The sequence below is a fragment of the Parasteatoda tepidariorum genome, chromosome 3 (assembly GCF_982258835.1).
Source record: "Parasteatoda tepidariorum strain Cologne lab strain chromosome 3, Ptep-v5.0, whole genome shotgun sequence".
Classification (NCBI taxonomy): Eukaryota; Metazoa; Arthropoda; class Arachnida; order Araneae; family Theridiidae; genus Parasteatoda; species Parasteatoda tepidariorum.
In genome coordinates, this window is record NC_141757.1 from 50953389 (window position 1) to 50976473 (window position 23085).

A 23085-nucleotide genomic window follows, 5' to 3' on the forward strand; every position below is an offset into this window, starting at 1 on the left:
ATAATGATAAAATTACCAAATTTTATCACTTTAAAAACCATATTTTATTGGTAATTTTGCTAACATTATTAACAAAGCGCTTCGGTGAAAATTAGAGAGCTTATTGGTGTCCCCATAGAGCCAAAAAAAACGGTATATTTTACAATAATCAGATAGTTTTGACCATACTTTTTTTCCCAATGTAGGAAAAGTGAATATTCCAAAGAACTTCGCCCTTTAAATAAATTGGTTGTTAAAATAGGGAAATAAAGCCCGTCTGAAACTATCAATTAATAATAAATAGAATAATAATTAACCTTTAGCAGTTTATAGCCCTGCTGAGTCAATCTAATGCCTTCATGCTTTTTTTTAAAGAAATAAGGGCAAAATCTTAACTATCATCTTAGCTCAATCCATTAATTTAAGTATTAAATAATTCGGCAATTTATGGCGATTATGTTTGACACGATCTCACATGTAATCTCCTCAATACATTTAAAGTACTAATTCTGCTGCGTCGGAAGAAATTAAGTTTGAGAATTGAAAGACATTTCTCAGTTATGCGTAGCAAGAAGCTTAAAAAACAATCTATTGTATTGCTCAAAGGTCAAATCTCTTAAATGTGACGCACAGAGTATTTGTTTAGTTCGATTGGTTACCCATAAATTCCAGTAATGCTCAAGTTCACATTAAATGTTGTCTCAAAACATCCACTCAATCGTGCAGATATTTGAGGTAGATTAAAGTCAAGCTCTGTTAAGTTCGGTAACCGAAATTAGTCAGTATTTAAAATAACTACATTTTGTGATTAATTATCAGATTTTTCTCATTTCAATATGCATTTTTTTAGATAAATATTGTTTGAAGAAGGAAAATATTTAGTCTTAAATTAATTTTTTTTTACAGAGGTCAGTTTTTTTATTTGATTCGTCTTGACTCAGTGATTTTATTGAGTTGGGACATAAATGAAATTTCCGGAAAAATAAATAACCAATTCAATATCATACTGCTTCACGACCAAATAAACAAACAAAACTAATTTTATTGTGTTTTTTTTTTCTTTTTAAAAACCCAAGAAATTGTAAAAGATAAATTTTTAAATCCAATTATAATTATAAAGTTTATTAAGACTTAGTTTTAGCAAATTATGAAACTAGAAGAGTCTTACAAATTATAACAGAGCTAATCTATTGAATGATATTTAAATTGTTTAGCCAATAAATAAAAACTTCGACGCAGATGAAAATAACTAATAGATAATCTGCAAAAGAGCAAATTTAATACATAAAGTTTGTAGTTTCAATTTAAAAACAGTTATAATAGAATTTCAAGGAACATTTTTTGATTCGCTTATTAAGTTTTCCCTTTTAGCAAAAAGAAATGTTATGATAACAGGTACTGTTCAAGTACAAAAAAAAAAGATCTAACCTCAAAAAAAAATTATTCTTAATGCAAAATTATTCTAAATACAAAATTATTCAAAATACAAAATCATTCTAAATACAAAATTATTCTAAATACAAAATTATTTTAAATACAAAACTATTCAAAACACAAAATTAGTCCAAACACAAAATTAATCTATATGCAAAATTATTCAAAATACAAAATTATTCAAAATATAAAATTTTTCTAAATATAAATTTATTCAAAGTACAAAAGTACAAAATTATTCATAATACAAAAAAATTTATTTATAAATAAATAGACAAATTTTTAAAAAAACTTAATTTCTAAAATTTTTAGCTTTAGCTTCTTGCGAGTTTTCCCCCACTTCCTTTTCTGAGAAATCAGAAATTTAGCTTAATTATGAGCTATGGATAGCAAACGACAAAATTTCTTGAAATTTAAAAGTTACAAAAAAATAATTAAAAACTTAACTTTATCCTCATTTTAGACTTTTCAGATCAAATAAATTCAAATAGAGACTAAATGTGATAAGTTTTAAAAATAACACTTTTCTTTTTAAAAATCCACCATTTTTTAGAAGAAAAAAACTGAACTTTGTTCCAAAATTAATAAATTTTGCGAAGTTTTTTAGCAATATATTTATTTGTTCCGCACTGTAGCCTATATTATACTGCATCAAAACAAAACGCCCTAACATCAAAACTAAAACCTTAACACTCGTAACTATCTAAAGTTAATTTTAACTTAAAATTCTTTTAATCTTGAACGAAAATAGCTGTAAAATAATATAATTTTTAATTTATACAATAAGTCATGAAAATATTAATAAATTTCTAGTACAACTAAATTCTGGATTTTAGAAAAGTTATTAATTTGTAGTAGCTTTTAATTCTTATTATTATAATTTACTATTTTTTACATATTTTGCTACTGAATAGCAAAAGTAAAAAAGTTTAGATAACAACTATTTTTTTTCGACATATAGCAACTACATTATTGTTTAAATAAACATAAATTATGTGTTAAACCCATTAATGTAAAGTGTCCCTTAATAGGAACATCCACGAAAAATTTTTCAGCTCACATGCTTTCTTCCACATAAATCACTTGAAAGTTCTCATTTTTCTATTTTTTAAATAATGGAATTTCTATAAAGGGATTTTGCAGAAGCTTATATTTTAAATCTAACATGAAAGTAATTTTTCGCTACCTGGAATGCAATTTATATTGAATTTATTATTATAATGGAAATTACATGAAGGGATTTTGCTAACACAGAAGCTTATATTTTAAATCTAACATGAAAGTAATTTTTCGCTACCTGGAATGCAATTTATATTGAATTTATTATTATAATGGAAATTACATGAAGGGATTTTGCTAACACAGAATCTTACATCTTAAGTATAATTTGAAAGTAGTTTTTTGTTACCTGGAATGCAATTTATGTGGAATTTTTAAATATAAGGGAATTTATTTAAAGGGCTTTTGCATAAACTTATATTTTAAGTCTAATTTGAAAGTAGTTTTTCATTACCTAAAAATAAATCATTAAACAACAAATTAACTTAAAAAACAACTAATTCATTAATTTGGCAACTAATTAACTAATTAAGCAATTGGAAATTTGGACCTGTAATATTTGTTTTACTTTTAGCAAACTTCGCCATATCTCGAGAACTTTTTATGCGAATTGAAACACTTTCGCTCACAATTATAGAATTGGTTTAAAGATAATTCCAAGCAAAAAATAAATTTTAATAATTATTATTTTATTACTATTTTATTTATTAATAGTTGGAAAAATTTGGAAATGTAAGGTATGCAAATTTTTATATAATTTAAATAACGCAATTTTATTTAGTAAAATACAAAATTTAAACAAAATCAGACGAAAAGCTCCTGAGAAATCAAATCTTAAAAAGACAGATAATTAAAATTCGATTTTCTAAAAATTATTCGACCGATTTCATTCGCATTTTGTATTTCCCCTTTTAAAATTACATTTTTTCAAATGATGTCAAAATTTTTATACCTTCCGATTCAAAATTATTTCGAGTTTTATTTTATAAAATAGAAAAAAATAATGATTACTTACTAAAATGTAATTTTTGCATGGAATTATCTTTGGTGAAAATAAATCTATAATTGTATTTGGAAAGTTTTTCAATTCGCTTACGAAGATCTCGAGATTTGGCGAAGTTCGTTTAAAGCAAATTTAAAATTAAGTAACCCAAACTTTCGACAGCTCTCCTGACCAAACTATTTGAACCATATTTCCCAGATTACGGCTACACCCTATATTTTAAAGATAGGAAATCAAATCCGAATAATAAATTTTAACTATAATTATTTTTTTGAATAGCTCTCCTGACCAAACTATAGGGACCATATTTCCCAAATTGCGGCTACCCCTATATCTTAGGGCTCAGAAATATACAGGGAAAAAAGAGGTATTTCCATTCAGAGAAAGTACATTTTTATGCCCGATTTCTTAACTTAAAATATCGTCTGCATTAACTAATCAGCGTATTTAAGGTCACCCCCACTATCCATTAAAATTGAGTCTCAGTACTTGAAAATCTGACTAACACGTTGAATGCGATGGTGGTCACCGGTGACCGGCATTGAGTTTGTTCATAGTGTCACGGGAGTCGCCGGTGACCGGCACTGAGTTTGTTCGTAGCGTCACGGGAGTCACCGGCGACCGGCACTGAGTTTGTTCGTAGCGTCACGAGAGTCACCGGTGACCGGCACTGAGTCTGTTCGTAGCGTCACGGGAGTCACCGGTGACCGGCACTGAGTCTGTTCGTAGCGTCACGGGAGTCACCGGTGACCGGCACTGAGTTTGGAGCTTGTTCTTGGAGCCACGAGGGTCACCGATGACCGGCGAAGCCAAGATTATTAGAAACACATAATTCGAGTAAATTTTTAATGCTTTGAAATTTTTTTATATTATTATCGTTACTAAAATGGTTTGAAGAAATTAATCTAATACATGGTGAGAAAATCATTTTGGCCAGTTCAACGTGTTAATCGATCAAAACTTAATCAAGGCGTTTTAGCTTTTTTTTCCTCACTGTGCCGTAAAATTAGTAACGAATTAAGAAAAAGAAGAAGAAAAATATGGGATAAGAAACGTTCACACAGAAAAAGCTCAAACTTTAAAAACAAAATGACTCCCACGAAACGAAACTAAAACTGAAAAAACAAGTGGACAGAAATAGACTTTCTCTTGAATGGGCGCTATTTATGTTCAATCTAATGGACCCTAAAACGTTCACCACTGACACGACCATAGAAATCTTTTAACACGCGCATCACGCGCCACCAATTTTTTCCCACTCCACTTCCGCACTAATTCACTGCGGGAATTCAAAGAACAGGTAGGGCTCTTATTTAGGTAACGAATAAAAAAAAAACATGGCACAACAAAATTAAATGTACATAAGAGTTTTCTTTTGAAAAGAAATGGGAACTTCGCATTGCGTGTTATCAGTTTATTTCTGCGAAACCTGGTTAGTCATATAATAAAATAAACATAACACATTTTGCAGGGGAAGAAAATGAATATCATGCATTAAATATCAATTCCGTTAGTTTTAGTAGTCTAAGTTTAGTCTGAGTAGTTTTTTTCTTTTTTTCATCAAAACATTTCAATTATTTTTCTCTTAAAAGAAGTTGGGATAATATTTTCAATAAATGAAACGTAACTTTTATGAAATGATGTTAATTTTTTAATAATAATTAGTTGATGTATGAGCATGGACTTCGTTTGTATATAGAGTGAAAAAGTATAACAAAAACTACCAAAATATGGTAAAATTTACCATACTTCTTACTATATGAGAATAACAAAAAGCTCTGTAAATTTTTCCGAAGCTCTTTAGTAATGATCTTGATAAAATTAACGATTAAATTTGGTTTTATAATATGTGATAAAATTTGATAATTATGGTAAAATTTGGTAATTGTGGTAAAATTTGGCAATTTTATCATGATACCTAAGAACAAAGCATAATAATCATTTAAACGGTTAAATCTGCTTTTCTTTCCTGTATTTTTTCTTTTTGGAAAGAAATATACGTTACATTTTTACTAAATGTATGGTATAATTTTGAAAATCAGAATTTCCGGTAAACCCTTACCAAATGAATGGAAAAATTACCTTATTAATGGTTTAAATATGGTGGTTAAATATTTATATAATAATATTTAATGGTTAAAAATATTTACAAGAAATGTTTTTTTACAAGAAATGTGAATATTATACAGTACGGCAATTTTACTAGGTTTTTTTTCCCTCGTATAGTTTTAAAAAAAATGAAAAGGCTTTTAAAGAAATAAAAATTACATAATAATTATTCAATAAAAATTTTAATTAGTTTTCTTTTATTTTTAATTTTTTTAGCACAATTACAATGCACATCAGGAACAATGAATGGATCTAGAATTCGTATTATTTTTATGTGAAACACAAGACATAATCTATCCAAATCATTCGAATAAAAATTAAAGATATAAGCCATTGAGTCGAAAGATTTTTTAATTAATGGCGTAGCATCAAGTATATGCTTGAACAGCTATTCACTAAGACACGGAAGCATAAATGACTACAACAAAGACTAATTATTCTTGCTCACAGCATTAATCAGAATAAATGTTTATTCAATATCATGATACTCCTCTACAAAGAAGAAAAAAAACTTATATCGTCCGGAAATGTACATATCAAGAGATTACACGAGACTAGCAAATACAATCTTTATAAAAAATTTTGAAAAAAACCGTCTTGTCAAAATACCATCATCATCTACCACTTTACATAGTAAAATTAAATTACTTTTTCTTCGTACCATTTTCAAGGCCTCTGATCTTGCCTTCATTTTCTCATTGTAGGTATCAATGAAACAGTATCAAAGGTTTCATTTGTTTCACTCTAATAAGCACTAATAGAGACTTCAGGCTGTCATTTAGAAGAAGATTGAAGCAATCTAATTGAGACCGGCACGTAAAAAAACATGCTTAAATGTAATGATAACACAATAGAACGTATGTAAAGAAGAATGTAATTTTGTCTGCTTTTTCTTTTTCACGGACGAACCTCGATTGCTAAGCCTAAGATATGTATTTATCGTTTGTCTGAAGTTCGGGACTGTAATTTAAAGTTGATTCAATTTTGTTAACAACTGAGGAGGAAACGTACCAAACTACCCGTTGCTTCTAATATTGATTAAGTGATTGAAGTAGTTAGAAAACGATTTTACAGTGCCATTTGATTCGTTAATTAATAAGATAGCTTTTATAAATTTGAAATTTTATCTCAAAATATCATGATGTTTGATTCAATCAGTAAAAAGAATAACAGAAGAATATTACGTAAAATGAGGCCTAACATTCTGAAATTCATAGGCGACAATTGAAGGAATTTCAATCAAAAATAAGAATATTTTCGTTATACATGTCGTTGGTTAATCGAATACTACAGCTCTTTGCAAACAACCACCATAATTTTTAAAGCGTCAGGCTAATTAAAAGGTCGATAGTGTTTTCAAATAAATCTGAGATTTTTAAGCTTATTGCTCAGAATATAGCATATTTTAACAGTATGCTTCTGAATGCTAAACATCTGTAAAAATCAAACTAAATATTTAAAAAAGGGATTTTTACTGTTGTAACTAAAAGGTAATATTTGATTTTTTTTAAATATTTAACGCCGAATGCATACATTTCTAAATTAGAAAGTTCGTTGGTGTTGTTGCTCATTCCCAAAGATAAGCAGGGCCATGAAATCCAAAACCAACAATATGTCACCGATAAGGTCTTGCCAGGAGAGCCTCAAGCATGGAAGAATATGCTCAGGGGAAGCCTCCTCACATTTAGTGCATGTTTCAAAGCACTTTGTACCATCAGTATATGTCAAAGATTTCAATTGCTCACAGAAGAAGCAAGTGAGGTTGGTTTGATCCTGCAAGAGCCAAAAGGCCACCTGATTTTTTTTTACTCTGATACCAGCAATGAATAGGTGGAACAGAAAGAACGTTTTTATGATCGATTAATTGTTTTTAGGAATACTGAGTTTAGGCTTCAGTTCATTTCACTTGATTTTTCCCATGATGAATTATTAAGAATAAAATAAAATTCAATAAACAAATCCCATAAAAGAAAACGGAAGTCGAGCATGATATAAAGTGAAAAGTTTAAAACATAATTCCCTTAACCATAAACATTTCAAAACTATCTCCATGAAATATTTCACTGTCTTTTATGGGAAAAACACCACTAAATGTTTCAAACGTGACGTCTATGTCTATGATTTATTTATTAAAGAATGAACAAAAATCGCCTCTTAAAATATACTTCTCAGTGAGGTAATAAACTGTGAGACAAAAAACATTAATTAATAAAATATTTAAAAATAGTAATATGTCAAGTTTTGAAAAATAAACAATTCGTATTTCAGTTTAAATTTATTTGTCTAAAATTATTTTGTAACCTCATAACGCATATTAAATTGTGTTCTCAAATTATCAAGTCTAAGAATGCGTTTAAGAGCACGCCAATAATTCCCATCTATATCGATTTTAAGACAAACTAAAGATAATTGAGCTTCTGAGCTTAAGGTATCTGACGAGCGCAAAAAATACAAAATTTCTCAAATTGAGTTTATTATAAATTTAGAGCTCCTGTACTCTTAACTTTCTAAAAATACTCTAATTACTTACAAACTTGAAACAGTTCTTGTGCAAGGTGAAAACAGTGGATAGACTAAAGGTTCATGTCTTTAAATGAGTTAAGCTCAAAATCAGATTTTTTCCCATTTTATACCCTCTTAAACACGATATCTCATGTTTTTAAAATAATTGTCTACAATTTTTCATGGGTGTTTATGACAATAGTACACATGTTTTGAACTACAGACTAAGAGTAAAAAGTAGAATTTTATTTTTTATGCATGTTTTTTCGCAAAGACAAGTGCCGAAATTTTTAAAAATTTGCCTTTTTAAATACATTAATTCCTTACTCAGTAATATATGACCATGTTTTTTAGTTCAAAGCATAGTTGGTAGCCTTCTAAGTAAAATCCTCAAAAAAAATTTTGTTTTAGGTGATAGAAATATTTTGACAGTGTTTGACGTAATATATGCAAAAAAAGGATTATTTTCATATAAAAATGGCCATTTAAAAAATAATAATAAAAAATTATTTTTCTAGCTTTATAAGTTTTTAGACATAATGTAACAAATTATTTTTTTTTTAAATTTTATGTTAATATTTTAAAAAATAGTTGTCGAAACAAGTCATATACCTTAACAACTTGGGAAACAAATTTGTTTTGCCTTCGTTATAAAAACTAAATTAAAGAAACAATCATTACATTCCTGCTACGTTTAAAAGAAAATGTTGTAATCCTTATACGTTTAAACAAACAGTAATTAAATTCAATAAGCAGCAATAATTGCTGATATTAGTAATAAATCATTACTGTTAGAGTTAACATAAGATCTTAGCCATGATTTGTGCCAGGAGAATTCAGATTAAAAGCAAGTGCAGAAATAGCATCCAATATTAATATCCCTGTACAAATTTAATTTGCTAAGTTCGGATCAAAATAAAAATGTATATACTATAATAAGCAAAAGAGAAAACACACTTTTCCCCAGTCTTAAAACATTTTATGCGAAAAATATAATATATAAAAAAAATGGAAAGTAAAGTTTGAAAACAATAAGTGAAATATTTAAATGCAGTTTATTTATTGCCAAAAAAATTTGGCATAAACTTTCGAAATTATAGGAAGCATTTGACGCTTCCTCATAGCTTAAAACATATTGTTTAACCCAAAATATTAAAAAAAACAAGGAATTATAATCAACAATAATTATCTTTTGCAGTATAAATAAATGTATTTCATTCAAAAATAGCTCGTTTAATTATTCCATTAAAGAACAAAGAAGATTATCAATGCATAAAGCAGTGATATATTAAAAACATATAAGAATTTTCCCTCTTTAATGGATATATATTTATAGATGTTTTCTAATTGTGTCCAAAGAAGGAAATGTGAAAGCCAAATAGAAAACTCATTATCCCATATTAACAGTTTTTATCGAGATGAATTCTTGATTTATCGAACGAATAAATTGATTTAAAAGCTAGCTTTGAGACTACTAGGGTTGAAAAGGGCGGCAATGGCGTGGAAGTCTTTCAGAAAAATGTTTTCTTTTTCGTTGTTCTTTGTTCGGAAGTCGTGTTTTCGAAATAAAAAAAAGAAACGAGAAATCGTGATTATAGTCGCCTCATTCTTCGTTCCAAGAGGCCTCGTTTGATTTATTTTTCGTTTTTTTTTTTTTTTCAAAAATGATTTCTTTTTTGAGATCCGGTCAGAAGTTAGGTAGGATAAATGGACTGCATAAAATAAAAGAATTGATTGTTTGTGGGAAATGGAGGAAAATTCCTAAATGATTAAGTTTACGTAAAAAAAGATATTTTGCTTCCAATTTTATTTTTAAAAAAAATGCATTGAAATAAAATCACAGAACTTGAATTCGCTGTTTTATACTTATTCGCAGTCTTATATTACCATATTAATCTTATCACTAGTCATTATAGTCTTATTGACATCTTAGACTTGGAAAATAATATCAGTCGGATTTCATAGAAACTCTAACAATCGGTAAAATCTTTTAAAATTTCGTTGTTTATTAATTTCTCATCAGGCAACGTGTCATACCAAAAATTTCAGGAAAAAATTTTTAGCTTTGATATTTACAATATTTTTTAAATAAATAAATAAAATATTTCCAAAAAAAATTGGAGAACTGGATTTCCAAATAAAACGGACCAAATAAATATTTTGATTTCACATTAATCTACGTAATTTAAAGACTATTAATAAAAACAATCATTGCTGCAAAAGTACATGCACAAAACGCAACTGAACTCTATTCTCTAAAAAAACTGTGAATTATTGACCATTTGTTTGGAATGAAGTTAAATTACCTGCTTGAGAAATATTTTCTTTTTCACTCCCTGTTAAGACTTGGTAATATTAATCTTAGACTTGAGGAAAATTAACTGAATAATTTAGTGGAAATAATTTTTTCAAAAAAATATAAAGTGTGATATCGCAACGCTATTACAACATTCTATTTACAAATGTTTTTTAAAAAAATCTCAAGCTATCGTTAAGTTTTATTTCGTGTTATATTTATATTTTACCGGAAATAAAAACATTTGAAGAGTTTAATGAAAAATCAATTTCAAGCTTTAAAGAAGGAAAACTTTTAACACTTCAACAAGGAAGAGAACAATTTCAACAAGGTTATTGTACTTCAATTGAAAAGAAATAATTCAATTAAGATTCCGAACTGTAAATACTTCGACCAAATACAAAGCAAAGACTGTTATTTCTCTAAATAAACTAAATTAGTCGAATTGCTTTATTTTTTTATCATTAAAATTCCTTTTTTTGCTCAGACATTTATTTTGTGAAAACATTTAAAACCAGTTAATGAATGAATCACTCAATTAACCGGACATAGGTCAGCGAATAACAAATAACACACTTTAAATATTATTTTAACGGCGCAAATCATCATAACCATTTTATTCATTGATTATTGAATGCAGGTTTTCCATCTAAAAGTATGACAAATATCAATATTCAAGACTTATTTAGGTACATTTTATACTCAAAGCATTTTTTTGAAGATATTTCAAATAATGCATTGAAGTATTGTATTTCCAATCAAGTGAATAGTTGAAATTGAGATTTGTATTTTGCATTTCAAATCAATTGAAATGATTATTAGAACATGAGAAATAATTAGATAAATAAACGAGATTGCATGTATGTGCGTATATGAATATTTACCACCAAGAAGTATCAGTATGTAATAAGGAGAACACAATTATTTCCTGTTCCTAATAAAAACTATATGACAGGTTACAAGCTTAAAACTTTCCTCATAAGTTTTAAGACGAGTGGCTTCAATTAAAAATTTAACCAGGTAATATTTATGAGGATTCTTTGCTTATTATTATGGTGCTCCCTCCAAACTAAACCCTTTGAAGTGGCTAAAATATATTTCAATTGTAGTAAGTAAATTTTTTTCTAATAGCGAACGAAACAACTTAAAAATATGCAATACATTCATGATATAATATCATTCAACATTCCGATCAGCATAAAAATATATGATTGGAGAAAAATGAGCTTAGTTATTTTTCTTAAAATGCAACAAAATAAAAATAAATCACTCTAATTGATATTATGGGAATCTATTTCGAACGGAACACAAAATGTATTTCATTTATGTACACCAAACAAAAAGATATTAGAGGTCTTTAAAGTAAGTGTCTTGCAGCATGCAGAAGATGGTATTATGGGAAGATGAGTACCCTAATATTATTATCCAACTCCCCCTAGCATATTCTTTTAGTATAAGGGTTAAATATGGAAAATATTTTTACCATGAAAAGGTATTAACCTTATCTCAATATTGCTTTTAACTAAAAGAAATGATCTAAACAATATCCAGAAATAAAGAGAAACACGATAACAAAAAAAACTGAATGTGAATCATGTGGTCAACTTTGACTCAAAATAGCTGCTAAAAGAAATAAGAAAGGTATGTTTTGCTTCCCGTGGATATCACAGCAAATCTTTCGCGTGAAGAAATAGGCGGCAAATTAAAACATATTCCTAATGCCCACTTGGCTTGACATTCCGTCAATTCAGGCGTATTAGGGCAGATTTGTTGGCCACTCTTTCAGGGATAGTATGTCAGGTGGACCAGCGTTGCTCCAACAGTAAGAACGGATAGTACAGATTTTGAAAGAACATCCATGGCTTGTCCAGGATTCGAACCCAGAACATAAGGAAAGACATAATAAATATTTTTTTTTTCAAATGCTCACCTGTGTTAACATCCGTCAATTCAGGCATATACAGGGCGATTTTGTTGGTCTCTCTTTTAGTGGCACCATATTAGGTGAGCCAACGTCTCTCCCACAGTGAGGACAGATAGTACAGAGAAGGCAAGAACATCCATGCCTTGCCCGGGATTCGAACCCAGAACCTTTCTGATGTAAGGACAGTTCCCTGCCCCCTACACAGGCCGGTCGGCAGACATAATAAATATAAAAACATCTAAAAAGCAAATTAATTTCGGGAAACATAATGACAATAGCCCAAACACAAAAGAAATGAATAGAGAATCATTTCATAAAACATAATTTGAATAAAATTTCATAGGTTGCGGTTGCATGTAAAAACAACATAACTTGACAATCGTATTCTTATTAGGTACTATTGGGTACCGAAGTTGGTCAGATAATTCTCATTCACCCTATCTATATATTAAATTAGCACCTAAACTGCACTTGTTCATTTTCCATTAATTCACTTATAAATTGCATGGAAGTGAAATTAACTTATCTAACTGGAGCAACGTACTCTTTTGTAAATTATATATGCATGACGTCACCTTTTGTGACAGAATCCCCAAACAAGTCACGTATGGAAAAGATTTGATAGTTTTTATGCCACTTCTGAAGTCTATTATACGGGTAAAACCTTTCTTTTTTTTCATCAACCTACACCCTCTGAAACTCATACAAAAACTCAATGAATGGTAGGGAATTGTGGGTCAACAAATTTCTGACTACTCCCGTCTGATTCACAAATAATTGTACGGATAATCGCAAATGAAAAAACTACGGCACTTCTTAATTTTAAAGCAGATTTAACGAAATTACGTTTTTATTCAACTATTTCAATTACGGTTTTTTTTTTCAGGTTCAAAATTATTAAATTACTGTAACAGTATCATTATCATTATAATCAAAGCATTGATCGTTAAGTAAAAAAAGATTAGGTTTCATTTAATATCTAGTTATATTTTCCTTTCTAAATTATTTGTTTATATTTTTTAAAACCATTCTCTTTTCTATAGATTATGTTAAAATAATAACTTGAAAATTAAATTAGCCTTTCAAAAGCATTGTATTTTAATTCATTTCGTTTGTTATAGTACTGAAAGGAAAGTTTGGTGTAACAATTATTTTGTAGTTTCCTTTTACTCACTGAATAAGTCATTTATTTTTTATTTAAATCCATATTCTGTTATGTAAATGAAATTAAAGTAATAATTTAAAGGTTAATCATTAAATTTAGCATTTTAATTTCTCTGCTTTGTTGAAATTCTTTGTCATTCCCAAATTATTAAAGTCCATAGCTCTTGAAAATTACATGTCCATTTTATGTAGATTTAATAGAAATGTTTTTGGCTAAAAATTATCTTAATTAAAATAAAATACTACATTTCAGAAATATATAATAAAAGCAAATATATTTTCTTCAAAATAATCAACGAACAATGAGCTTTACAGAAATAAAAAATTTTTTTAAAATTAGTAAACAGTAATATTAGTTTTATAATGTTCTAAACATTTTATTTCAATATAAAAGTTACATTACCTTTTAAATTTATTTAGAGGCAATACCACTAATTTTTTAGTAATAGAATTTATTTTGATTTATTATTAAAATTATTTGCTAAGTATATTTAAACTTTTTCAATTATAGAAAAGTAAATAATAATAAATGGAGTTGCGTATTTCCACACCAGAAGCATTGACCATTTGACGGATAACTTTTACTGCACCTATTTTTAGTACATTTTTCATTATTTCACATAAATTTTTAAAATAAGCAAAAAATATTATATTTAGCATTTTAATAATTTATGGTTATGAAAAACACGAGTTTCTTTCTGCGTTAAAGGTAAAATTTTCCAAACACAGCTTACTTCCAAACAATATTTTTTGAGATTTGAACTCATTTGCATTTATTTTAAAAACAGTTTTTCGTCATTGAAATTACTCTTATCTATAAAATAAATTATTGATAAATTTTTGAATATGAATAAAAAGAAAAATTTTAAAAAAATTTCTTTTCTGGATTTTATATTTTAATCGAAACACAATTACCGACAACCTAGCAGATCATTTTTTAGTAACTATTAGATTGCTTTTTTATAATTAAAAATACTAAAATAAATTTTTACTTGTAATTAAAGGGTCAGAAAAACATAGATAAAAGGGACACAGTGTCCCATCTACATCAAAAAGTTAATGCAATATTTTAGACAACTCTAGCTGTAATTAAAATATTGTAGGTTTTAGTTTCTTTTATTATTATTAAGTCAGTAAGACTGAGGTCTGTTTGCTTCAATTTTTATGTCATACTTTCAAGAAAACTCGCAATATTTTACGTTTATGCTACGAAATTTTATCTCATATAAAAGGCAAATCAGCAAGTCCTTTAATATCTACCTACAATCTACTGTGTCTTCTTTTTTTTTTCTATTTTCGATATAATGTTGTGTAAAGTGCTTGGAAATGGAAGCTGGTTATATTTTGAAAATATCGACCGATTATAAAATTAAAAATACCCAACCAACCGTTTTTCTCACAAAGTACAAATAACTTTTACTTGAAAGTTTGTGGTAATCATCATCCTTAAAAATCACAACAAAAAAAACGTAAATAATAGCAAACTGTATTAAGTATTAAGTACAACAGTGATTAATCCTTTTAATTCCAACCGATAGTAATACTGCCCAGTGTTACCGTCACAGGTCAACTGCTCATCCTGAAAAAAAAACTTGTCAAAAAAATATTTCATTTCAGTCGTATTTCTGGAGAAATTATCTATGACGATCACGTTTTTTCTCGATTATAAAAAGTTAAATTATTTGTGCAATTTCTTGTAAGCAAATATACACGTTATAAATATGAATAAGTTAGTCAAGGTAAATTTATTTCTCACTCTCAATAAACGGGGAAAGAAAATGCGCTGTTACCAGTTTTTTATCTTATGGAATTCAAAATCACCTCATAAATTTCTTGGAGTATTGAAAGTTAATCATACGATGATCAACGACAACTTCTAACATTCCAAATTTAGCTTAGCAAAATAAGCAAAAGTTAACCCAATTAGCAGTTGGACAAATCATTTCAAAAGAGCTCCATTGCCATCTTTAAAACATAAAAATCATTAAATAATAATTATCACTTCTATATCTAGTAGCTTGTTTGTGCTTGCTACTTATGCTTTTATCTAAGACTGTAGATTTAAATCTGTATTAATCTTAATAATTAAGACATTTATATCACATAAATAATCATTTTTTTTCTTTATTTCATTAATGTTCATTTCATATTTTTAAATTTTGAATTTACTTAATTATCAATTATTTATAATGAAGTGATTATATAAATGATTGTACTATAATTTTTAATTTCAAAATCATTACTGAAATAAAGGAAATCATTGAAATACTACTTTCTTAATTTTTTAAAAAACTGAAAAAGTAGTATTAAAATAAACAAAATAGTTCATTTTCTTGTTTCCAGATTACATAAAGACAGCGATAAGATGGTATGGTGTTTCCCGCCTGCTGTAATATCTTTAATATCCCTAACAAATCATTTCAAAATAGATGAAATAGTTTTCACAAATTCGCATAGTAAAATTATTAAATAAATATCTTTACTATCTTAATTTGAAATAAAAATAACAAAAATAGTTCATTCCGTTTATTCGAAACTATACTAAGATCGCGACAACAAAAACAGTAATTATGCTCTCCGCATTCTAGTATTCTAAGTAACCACAACAAATCATTTCAATATCTGTAATGTATTTTTCACAAATTTTATAAATAAAAATAATAAAGGACAATCATTATAGTACATTTTTTTAATCGAAGAAACAAAAATAGTTTATCTTATTTATTCCAAACTATAAATAAAGATAGAGAAAATAAAAGCAGTAACTATGTTTCTCACGTTCTTATATTCTTAATAACCACAACAATTTCTATTTTTTTTTTTTAAATGCTATTGTATTATTGTTCATATTTCGCATCTTTAATAATTGACTCGAAATATCACTACGGATCAATGTCCCTTAAAGTAAGATAAACGAAATAAGTACTCTTCCATTTAGAGATCCACCCAAAAGTAATAGGCCAAACGAATTAACTTCTTATTTAAGGAGGCAAGTGACGCCCTCGTCTATCAGTTACTTTATTTTGATGTATTTTTTCAGAAAATTTCCCTTATAATTCATTTCAGGTTTGAAAGAAACTATCCGTTTAATACCTGCAGTAGCTCCCGTAAAGGGTAGTAATCTATCTTTTAAGATTAAATGGCTGCTCGTGCAAGATTGTGTCAAAGATCAAAACAGGAACATTTAAAAAAAAATCGATCGAATCAAGTTAAAAGTGAAAACAAAGCAAAGTGTAATACATATTTTATACAAAATTTAGTATTTTTCCAACTTCCTAACTTGGTTTAAATTTTAATGCATCGGAGTTCGACATACTTTTATAAATATTTATGTTCAAAGAGGGAGAAGAAAATTTTTCAACGCCACACAGGCTAAAAATAAAAAAACCACTCAGTGAATACAATTTTGCCCAGTGCAATTTATCACAGATTAAGTTATGGTTAAGCAATGATCTAAAGCAAGGATGGGTAAACTACGGCCAGCGGGCCAACAGTGGCCCACCGGTAGGATTTATCCGGCCCGTGGATAGAATTTTAACTTGCCGATCCGGTGCGAATGTAAACAATATACATCCATTTTCTTGTCTACTTTGTTTAAAGCTATTTTTGTTCTTTCGATTTTAACAAAGTACTGATGACTTTTATAATTTTTCTATTTTTGTCCTAACTACAAAACATGAATTGATGGAAATAACTAGCACAGACAGCTTTAAATGGTAAAATGTTGAAGGCAGAAATTCTTTATAGAATAGCCGTAGATTGGCGCCATCTGAAGCAGTTGTTTCTAAAGATTTCAAAATTTGAGTTTTACCAAGAAATCATTTCCAAAAGCTAGTTTCCCAAACTTAATATTTCATGCCCAAGAAATCAGTACTATGTTTGCTTCATGTTATATATGTGAATAACTGTTTTCAACTATGAATCTTAAAAAAATCATTTCAGATGTAGACTAACAGACAACAGTTTTTACTTAGCCCATCAAGCTTTTTTTTTTTCGATTTTTTGCCCTCTTCCAAAAAAGTTTGCCCATCCCTGATCTAAAAAAAAAAGAAGAAAAAAAATTGGCTTAAACTCTGTAATATCAGAACTGACTAAAGCGCTATAATCGTCGAATATGTGTCACCTTTAGCGTGTGTTTTATGATTCGGCCAATAATAAATAGGTCAATTATAAATTTTTAATAAATCGTTAATTTAAACTTTAATAAGCAACACTTTCTTTAATAAATATTCAGTTTAAAAAAATTGATTTATCATTCTGTTAAGCTTTATTACATACCTTAAAGGGGAACTTTTTTTTTCTTTTGCTGTATTTAAAACATTGAGCTCATTTATTTTAATAAAAATTTTAAAAGGGTCATCCAATAAAAGTGAAATCAACAAACCGTTTCCCATGAAACGTTTTCCCCTCTCTCTTAGTTTCTATTTCTAACAAATTTTCACCTTTGAGCGCATCGCTAACTAGCAGATCTGTTTTTAAGGCATGAATAACTTTTTAAAAAATGCACATCCTTGTTTTTCTTTCATTTAAAAATGGAATTTTAATTGTGTTTGCGCAACAGATGAAACTAAAAAAAAGTTTAATGTCATGAAATGGATAGAATAATTTTTATAAACACTTTTCTTTAATTTACATGCTTACATTAAACTTAATAATCATATTCATATTAAAGTTTATAATAAACTTGTTATCCTTAAAATATTTGAAAATTTTCAACAAAAAATTACTTTATTCTTAAATTTTACTATTACAGAGGTCAAACTATTACAGAGGTAATAGTTTGACCTCTTTATTTTATTATTTATTACTTAGCTTAAATTTTACTATTACAGAGGTACATGCATTTTAAGTTTATATATAATTTGTCACTATTCATTCAAATCTTTTCATCTAAAGTAAATTTTAATTAATCTTTCTTGTTCTTTTTCTTTTCTTTCTTCTTAGTTCTGCGCATTATATTAAGGGGCGTTTTTTTTTTCGTTTATTTCAATTTAGTTGCTTGGTTGTCAGTTGTGTACTTTTGTTTTGGGATTTGTTTTCAAGTATATTTTTGGACATTATATTCTTATGTATTAGTTTAGATTTCATACTTTTATATATATATATATATATATATATATATATATATATATATATATATATATATATATATATATATATATATATATATATATATATATATATATATATATATATATATATATATATATATATATATATATATATATATATATATATATAATTTTTTTTTTTTTTTTGTATTGTACTCTCTACCTGGACCTTGGCAAAACCTTTGGAGTACAGAGAGAACAACTTAAACATTCGTCGTGCTCTCTCGATAGAAAAGGTTTTGCATTTATGACTTCTGGGGCTGGTAACCCCTGACGACGTCAGTTTCGGTTGTCATATTTTTCATTTTTCTTTTTTAATTTTTCACTGTTTTTCTTTATTTATTCTTTTGGTTAAATGAAAAACCTAAGTCTAAAAGAACCACGTTATTAAATTTTATTCTTTTGAGTCTTCGAAGTGCTAAATCATTATCTTATTCTCTGCTTATGTTTATATATCATGATATATTGAAAACAACTATCTAAACAGTATTGAATTTAAATAAAACATAATTATTTTGTTATATAAGAAGTTCCGATCTTTACGATATTTTGTTCCTAAATTTTATTTTTATTCCATTTATAAAATGATCTCGGCCACTAGTTTATGATCCAGCGACTTTTTACGACTCGTTCACTTTTTTGGAGACTTTCCTCTTGGATGAAAGTTGATTTCAATTATAATGCAATGTCTTATTTCTTTTAAAATTCTTTTATCGGAATTAAAAATAAGAAAGGTCAAGAATTAAGGTTTTTCTTTCATAATAAAATGCCAAAAATAAAAGTGAGTAGTTAAAGACCGCTGGATTGGAAAATCGCCTCCCAGCCGACTACGTAACACGTTCAACTCGACGGCAATAGGATTCTAGTCTAAACCTAAGGAGGGGGGAGGAAATTATTTCTCTGACCAGACGATTAAAATTTTCAGTAATAAGTTACGTTAAAATGACGTCACACATCTAATAGGTTAATAAAAAAAATTTCATGATTCATTACGGCTCAATAAAGCTCGCAAATACGGCGCAAACTAACTAAAAGTTTTAGTAATTAATCAGAGAACAGACCTATATACGTGTCACTTTCGAATCTGTATAAGAAACGATCTATTCAATCATATAGATACAGTTTAAACCTAGCTTGTCTAATGTAAACACTTTTTTTCTTGAGCAACAATATTGAATAACTAAAAATGAATATTCAATAATTGAAAAAAAAAATTTCGTCGTCGAAAAATACTAAATCAATACATTTAAAAAGCGAAACACATAAAATTAAAATAAATAATAAAGATATCCGCGCTAGAGTAAATTAATTAAAAAATTAATTAACTTTTTTTATCATAATAGTATAGAATCCTTTAAATTCTGTAAATATTTATAAGTTAAATAAAGAACTTTATAGTATTTGCTTGAATAAACTTTATGACTAATATGAAGGACGAAAAATAAGCAATTGCTTTTGAAATAAGTAGAAATTAACTTAAATTTATGTAAAATGAAAATTTAAATTTTTCTACAGAGATTATAATTAATTATTTAATTATAATTAATTAATCTTCTTTTTAAATAGGGATGATAATAAATTTTGTAGGAATTATCGCTAATGCTGAAAATTTTTTCATCATAAAGTTTGGAATGGTAACTTTTAAAATATGAAACTTACATGAAAATATAATGTAATTGTAAAACGTACGTTTTTATACATAGTTTTTTTTATATAAACGTACGTTTTTATACATAGTTTTTTTATATAAACGTACGTTTTTATACATAGTTTTTTTTATATAATTACTATTCATGACGACCATTTGAAATCTTGACACAAGCGAATAACCAACAATCATTTGAATGCTTTATTGAAACGCATTTCGAATAAATTATACGAGTTATTTAACACTTTTGACTGAGTGAAATCTTAAGAAGAATCTCTGTGAAAACTTATAAAGGGAAAATGGAATCTTAAAGTCTGAACCATAGATTGGCCGTCCTATTTTATTCCAACTGATGTAAGGGCCATATTCATATTATTTTTATGTGGCGTTAAAATCTTCGTTTAAAAAAAAAAAAAAAAAAAAAAAAAAATTATGTTTTAACAGTTAACACAAATAGAATGATGTAGATTAATTAGTTTGAAACTCATTAAAATATATTTCGATAAAATTATTTTTATGAATTTTAGTCAAGGGTTAATATTTATTTTAGACTACAAAAAGTTTGAGAATATATATCAAAACAAAGATTTAATATAAATATTTATCTTAATATAAATTTTATATTTTTATCTCCGAAATAACAATAATGATATTTTTTACTCGTGAAGTTTTTCACCTTTAAGCGATAGAAAATGAAATCCAGTCAAATTCCAATCAAATAATAAAATTTATGTGATTTATCACAAAAGTAAAATTTTATTAGATTCTTCTCTTTTGTTAAATCAAATCTAAATTATTTTATTTCTACGGAGTATTTTAGTATGTAATAAAGTATTTAAATCAAATTTTATTAAGAAAAAACTTGTTGGGTTAATTACAAGTGCATCATGCACTAGTCTTTATTAAATTTCTTTTTCAAAAAAAGAATTTTAAATATCAAAGGTAGTATTAAAATAGCATTAAAGTATGGTCAAGTATGACATTGTTTTGTAGTAATATTATGCACAGATATTGTTTCTATCAAACATATTCAATTTTTTAAAAAAAAACTTCAATATTTGATATTTCTTGAAGGCAAATTTGTAACTATAATTACAGCTGAGACATTCAGTGATGCTCTAAAATCATTAAATATATTTAACTATACAACGCTTTTCGTCATACAAATTTGGTCTTACAATTATTTTTTAGATAAACTTTTATTTGAAGAGTTTAGTGTTTCAATTATATGATGCCTTATTATTTTCGTTGAAAAAGGTAAATTATTCCCGTTTCAAACTTCATATATCAGGGTATAATTTAAAATTTAATTTGAGAAAAATTATTGATGTCTATTTTTTTTACTTGATATTATTTTAATTTATTTATTCGTATTGACACTACACTAAATCCTAGATTTAGAAGTATTTCACGTCTATAATGTCAAATATATATTTATTTCTTATCGCTTGTATTGAAAAGAAAATTCCGTACATGCAGATATAATTATCACATATATATCTCATAACATGATAATGAAGCATATTTTTTTATTTATTTATTTACTTATTTATTTTTATATTTACTTATTTATTTTTATATTTACTTATTCATTTTTATATTTATTTATTTACACTTAATAAGTATAAATAGGAGTTACTGAGTGCAGTTTTCAGAAAATCTTGATTATTAAACCTTCATGATCATATTTCTAAACAAAACTAAAACAAAAACCTAGAAAAATATTTTCTAAACCGCATATGTCAACTAAAATGTAAACCGTTCTCTATAGATTTTACAAAAATTATACTTATTTATTTTTTAAAAAAGCATTGGCTTTGTCACATTATAATTCTTAATTTCAAAAAATTTAGAATTATCCAATTTTGCGAAGAATTAATCTGTATAATCTTCCATAATTTTACAAAATTTAGAGGCATTTATTTTACTTATTATTTCACTGAATGACATTTTCGCATTACAAATAGCAATTTCATAACAGATTTAAGAATTTTCCATAAAAATAAATCTTTCTTAAATAACAAAATAATAAAAGTGTTAATTGAAACATATTTATTTTTTTTTTGCCTGCTATTTTGCATTTAAATATTTTGGAGCATTTTTATTGTGACAAAATCTACGTAGCTTTAGAGAAATTTTCTCAATATTTAAACAATTAATGATTAATATCTTACCCTCGACCCACTATAAGTCGTAAAGCATCCAAATGTCCATAATAAGAGGCCCACATGGCCGGTGTCATGCCATCTTCATCTCTAGAATTAAGTTCTTTTCGATTTGCATCTTGTAATAAATCCAAATAACCATCTCTGGCAGCTTTATGAAATCGGTCTGAATCCAAAAATGACATTGTTTTAATTAGGCTTCCTGGGAACACAAATAATTTGCAACTCCATAATAAATAACTATTATTCGCGATTATTTAAAACAATTCCGCTCAAAAATTAACAATGTTTAAAAAACGAAACCGTCCGAGTGATTTACCTTTTATCTACCAAACGAAACCAAAACATCGTCTGCTTTGGAAGATCAGTTATCATTGGTGCTATTAAAAGTTTGAAGTGCCATTTTTACAGCGCCATCTCTTAAGCGAAACGAACACTCTTATTGAACCGGAAAATCTTTATTTTTTTTACAATATGGGTTATTATTACTTATGAACCATAAAAATCATTTTATTGGCCGTAAGGAAAATGCATTAACGCTAAGAAGTCCGATGTAAATCTCCTTCCGTTATCAAAAAATCCGAAGAATTATAACTGAATTTCCAACTTTAATCTTGAACACAATGTTTCAAAGGATTAAAATTTTTATTTGCAATTTCTACTGTTTTTAAAATGTATTTCAAATGTAATT

General features: G+C 27.1%; 1 protein-coding gene across 1 annotated transcript in view; it reads right to left on the bottom strand.

Annotated features, from left to right (window-relative positions):
* The window catches only part of LOC107436147 (ankyrin repeat and SAM domain-containing protein 4B), a 68521-nt gene extending 45745 nt beyond the window's left edge, over positions 1-22776 (bottom strand). The window contains exon 1 of the mRNA XM_016047737.4: positions 22404-22776. Coding sequence (XP_015903223.3) covers positions 22404-22579 — 176 coding nt within the window. The 5' untranslated portion in view covers positions 22580-22776. The remainder of the gene's footprint in view (positions 1-22403) is intronic.
* Positions 22777-23085: the final 309 nt, after the last annotated feature.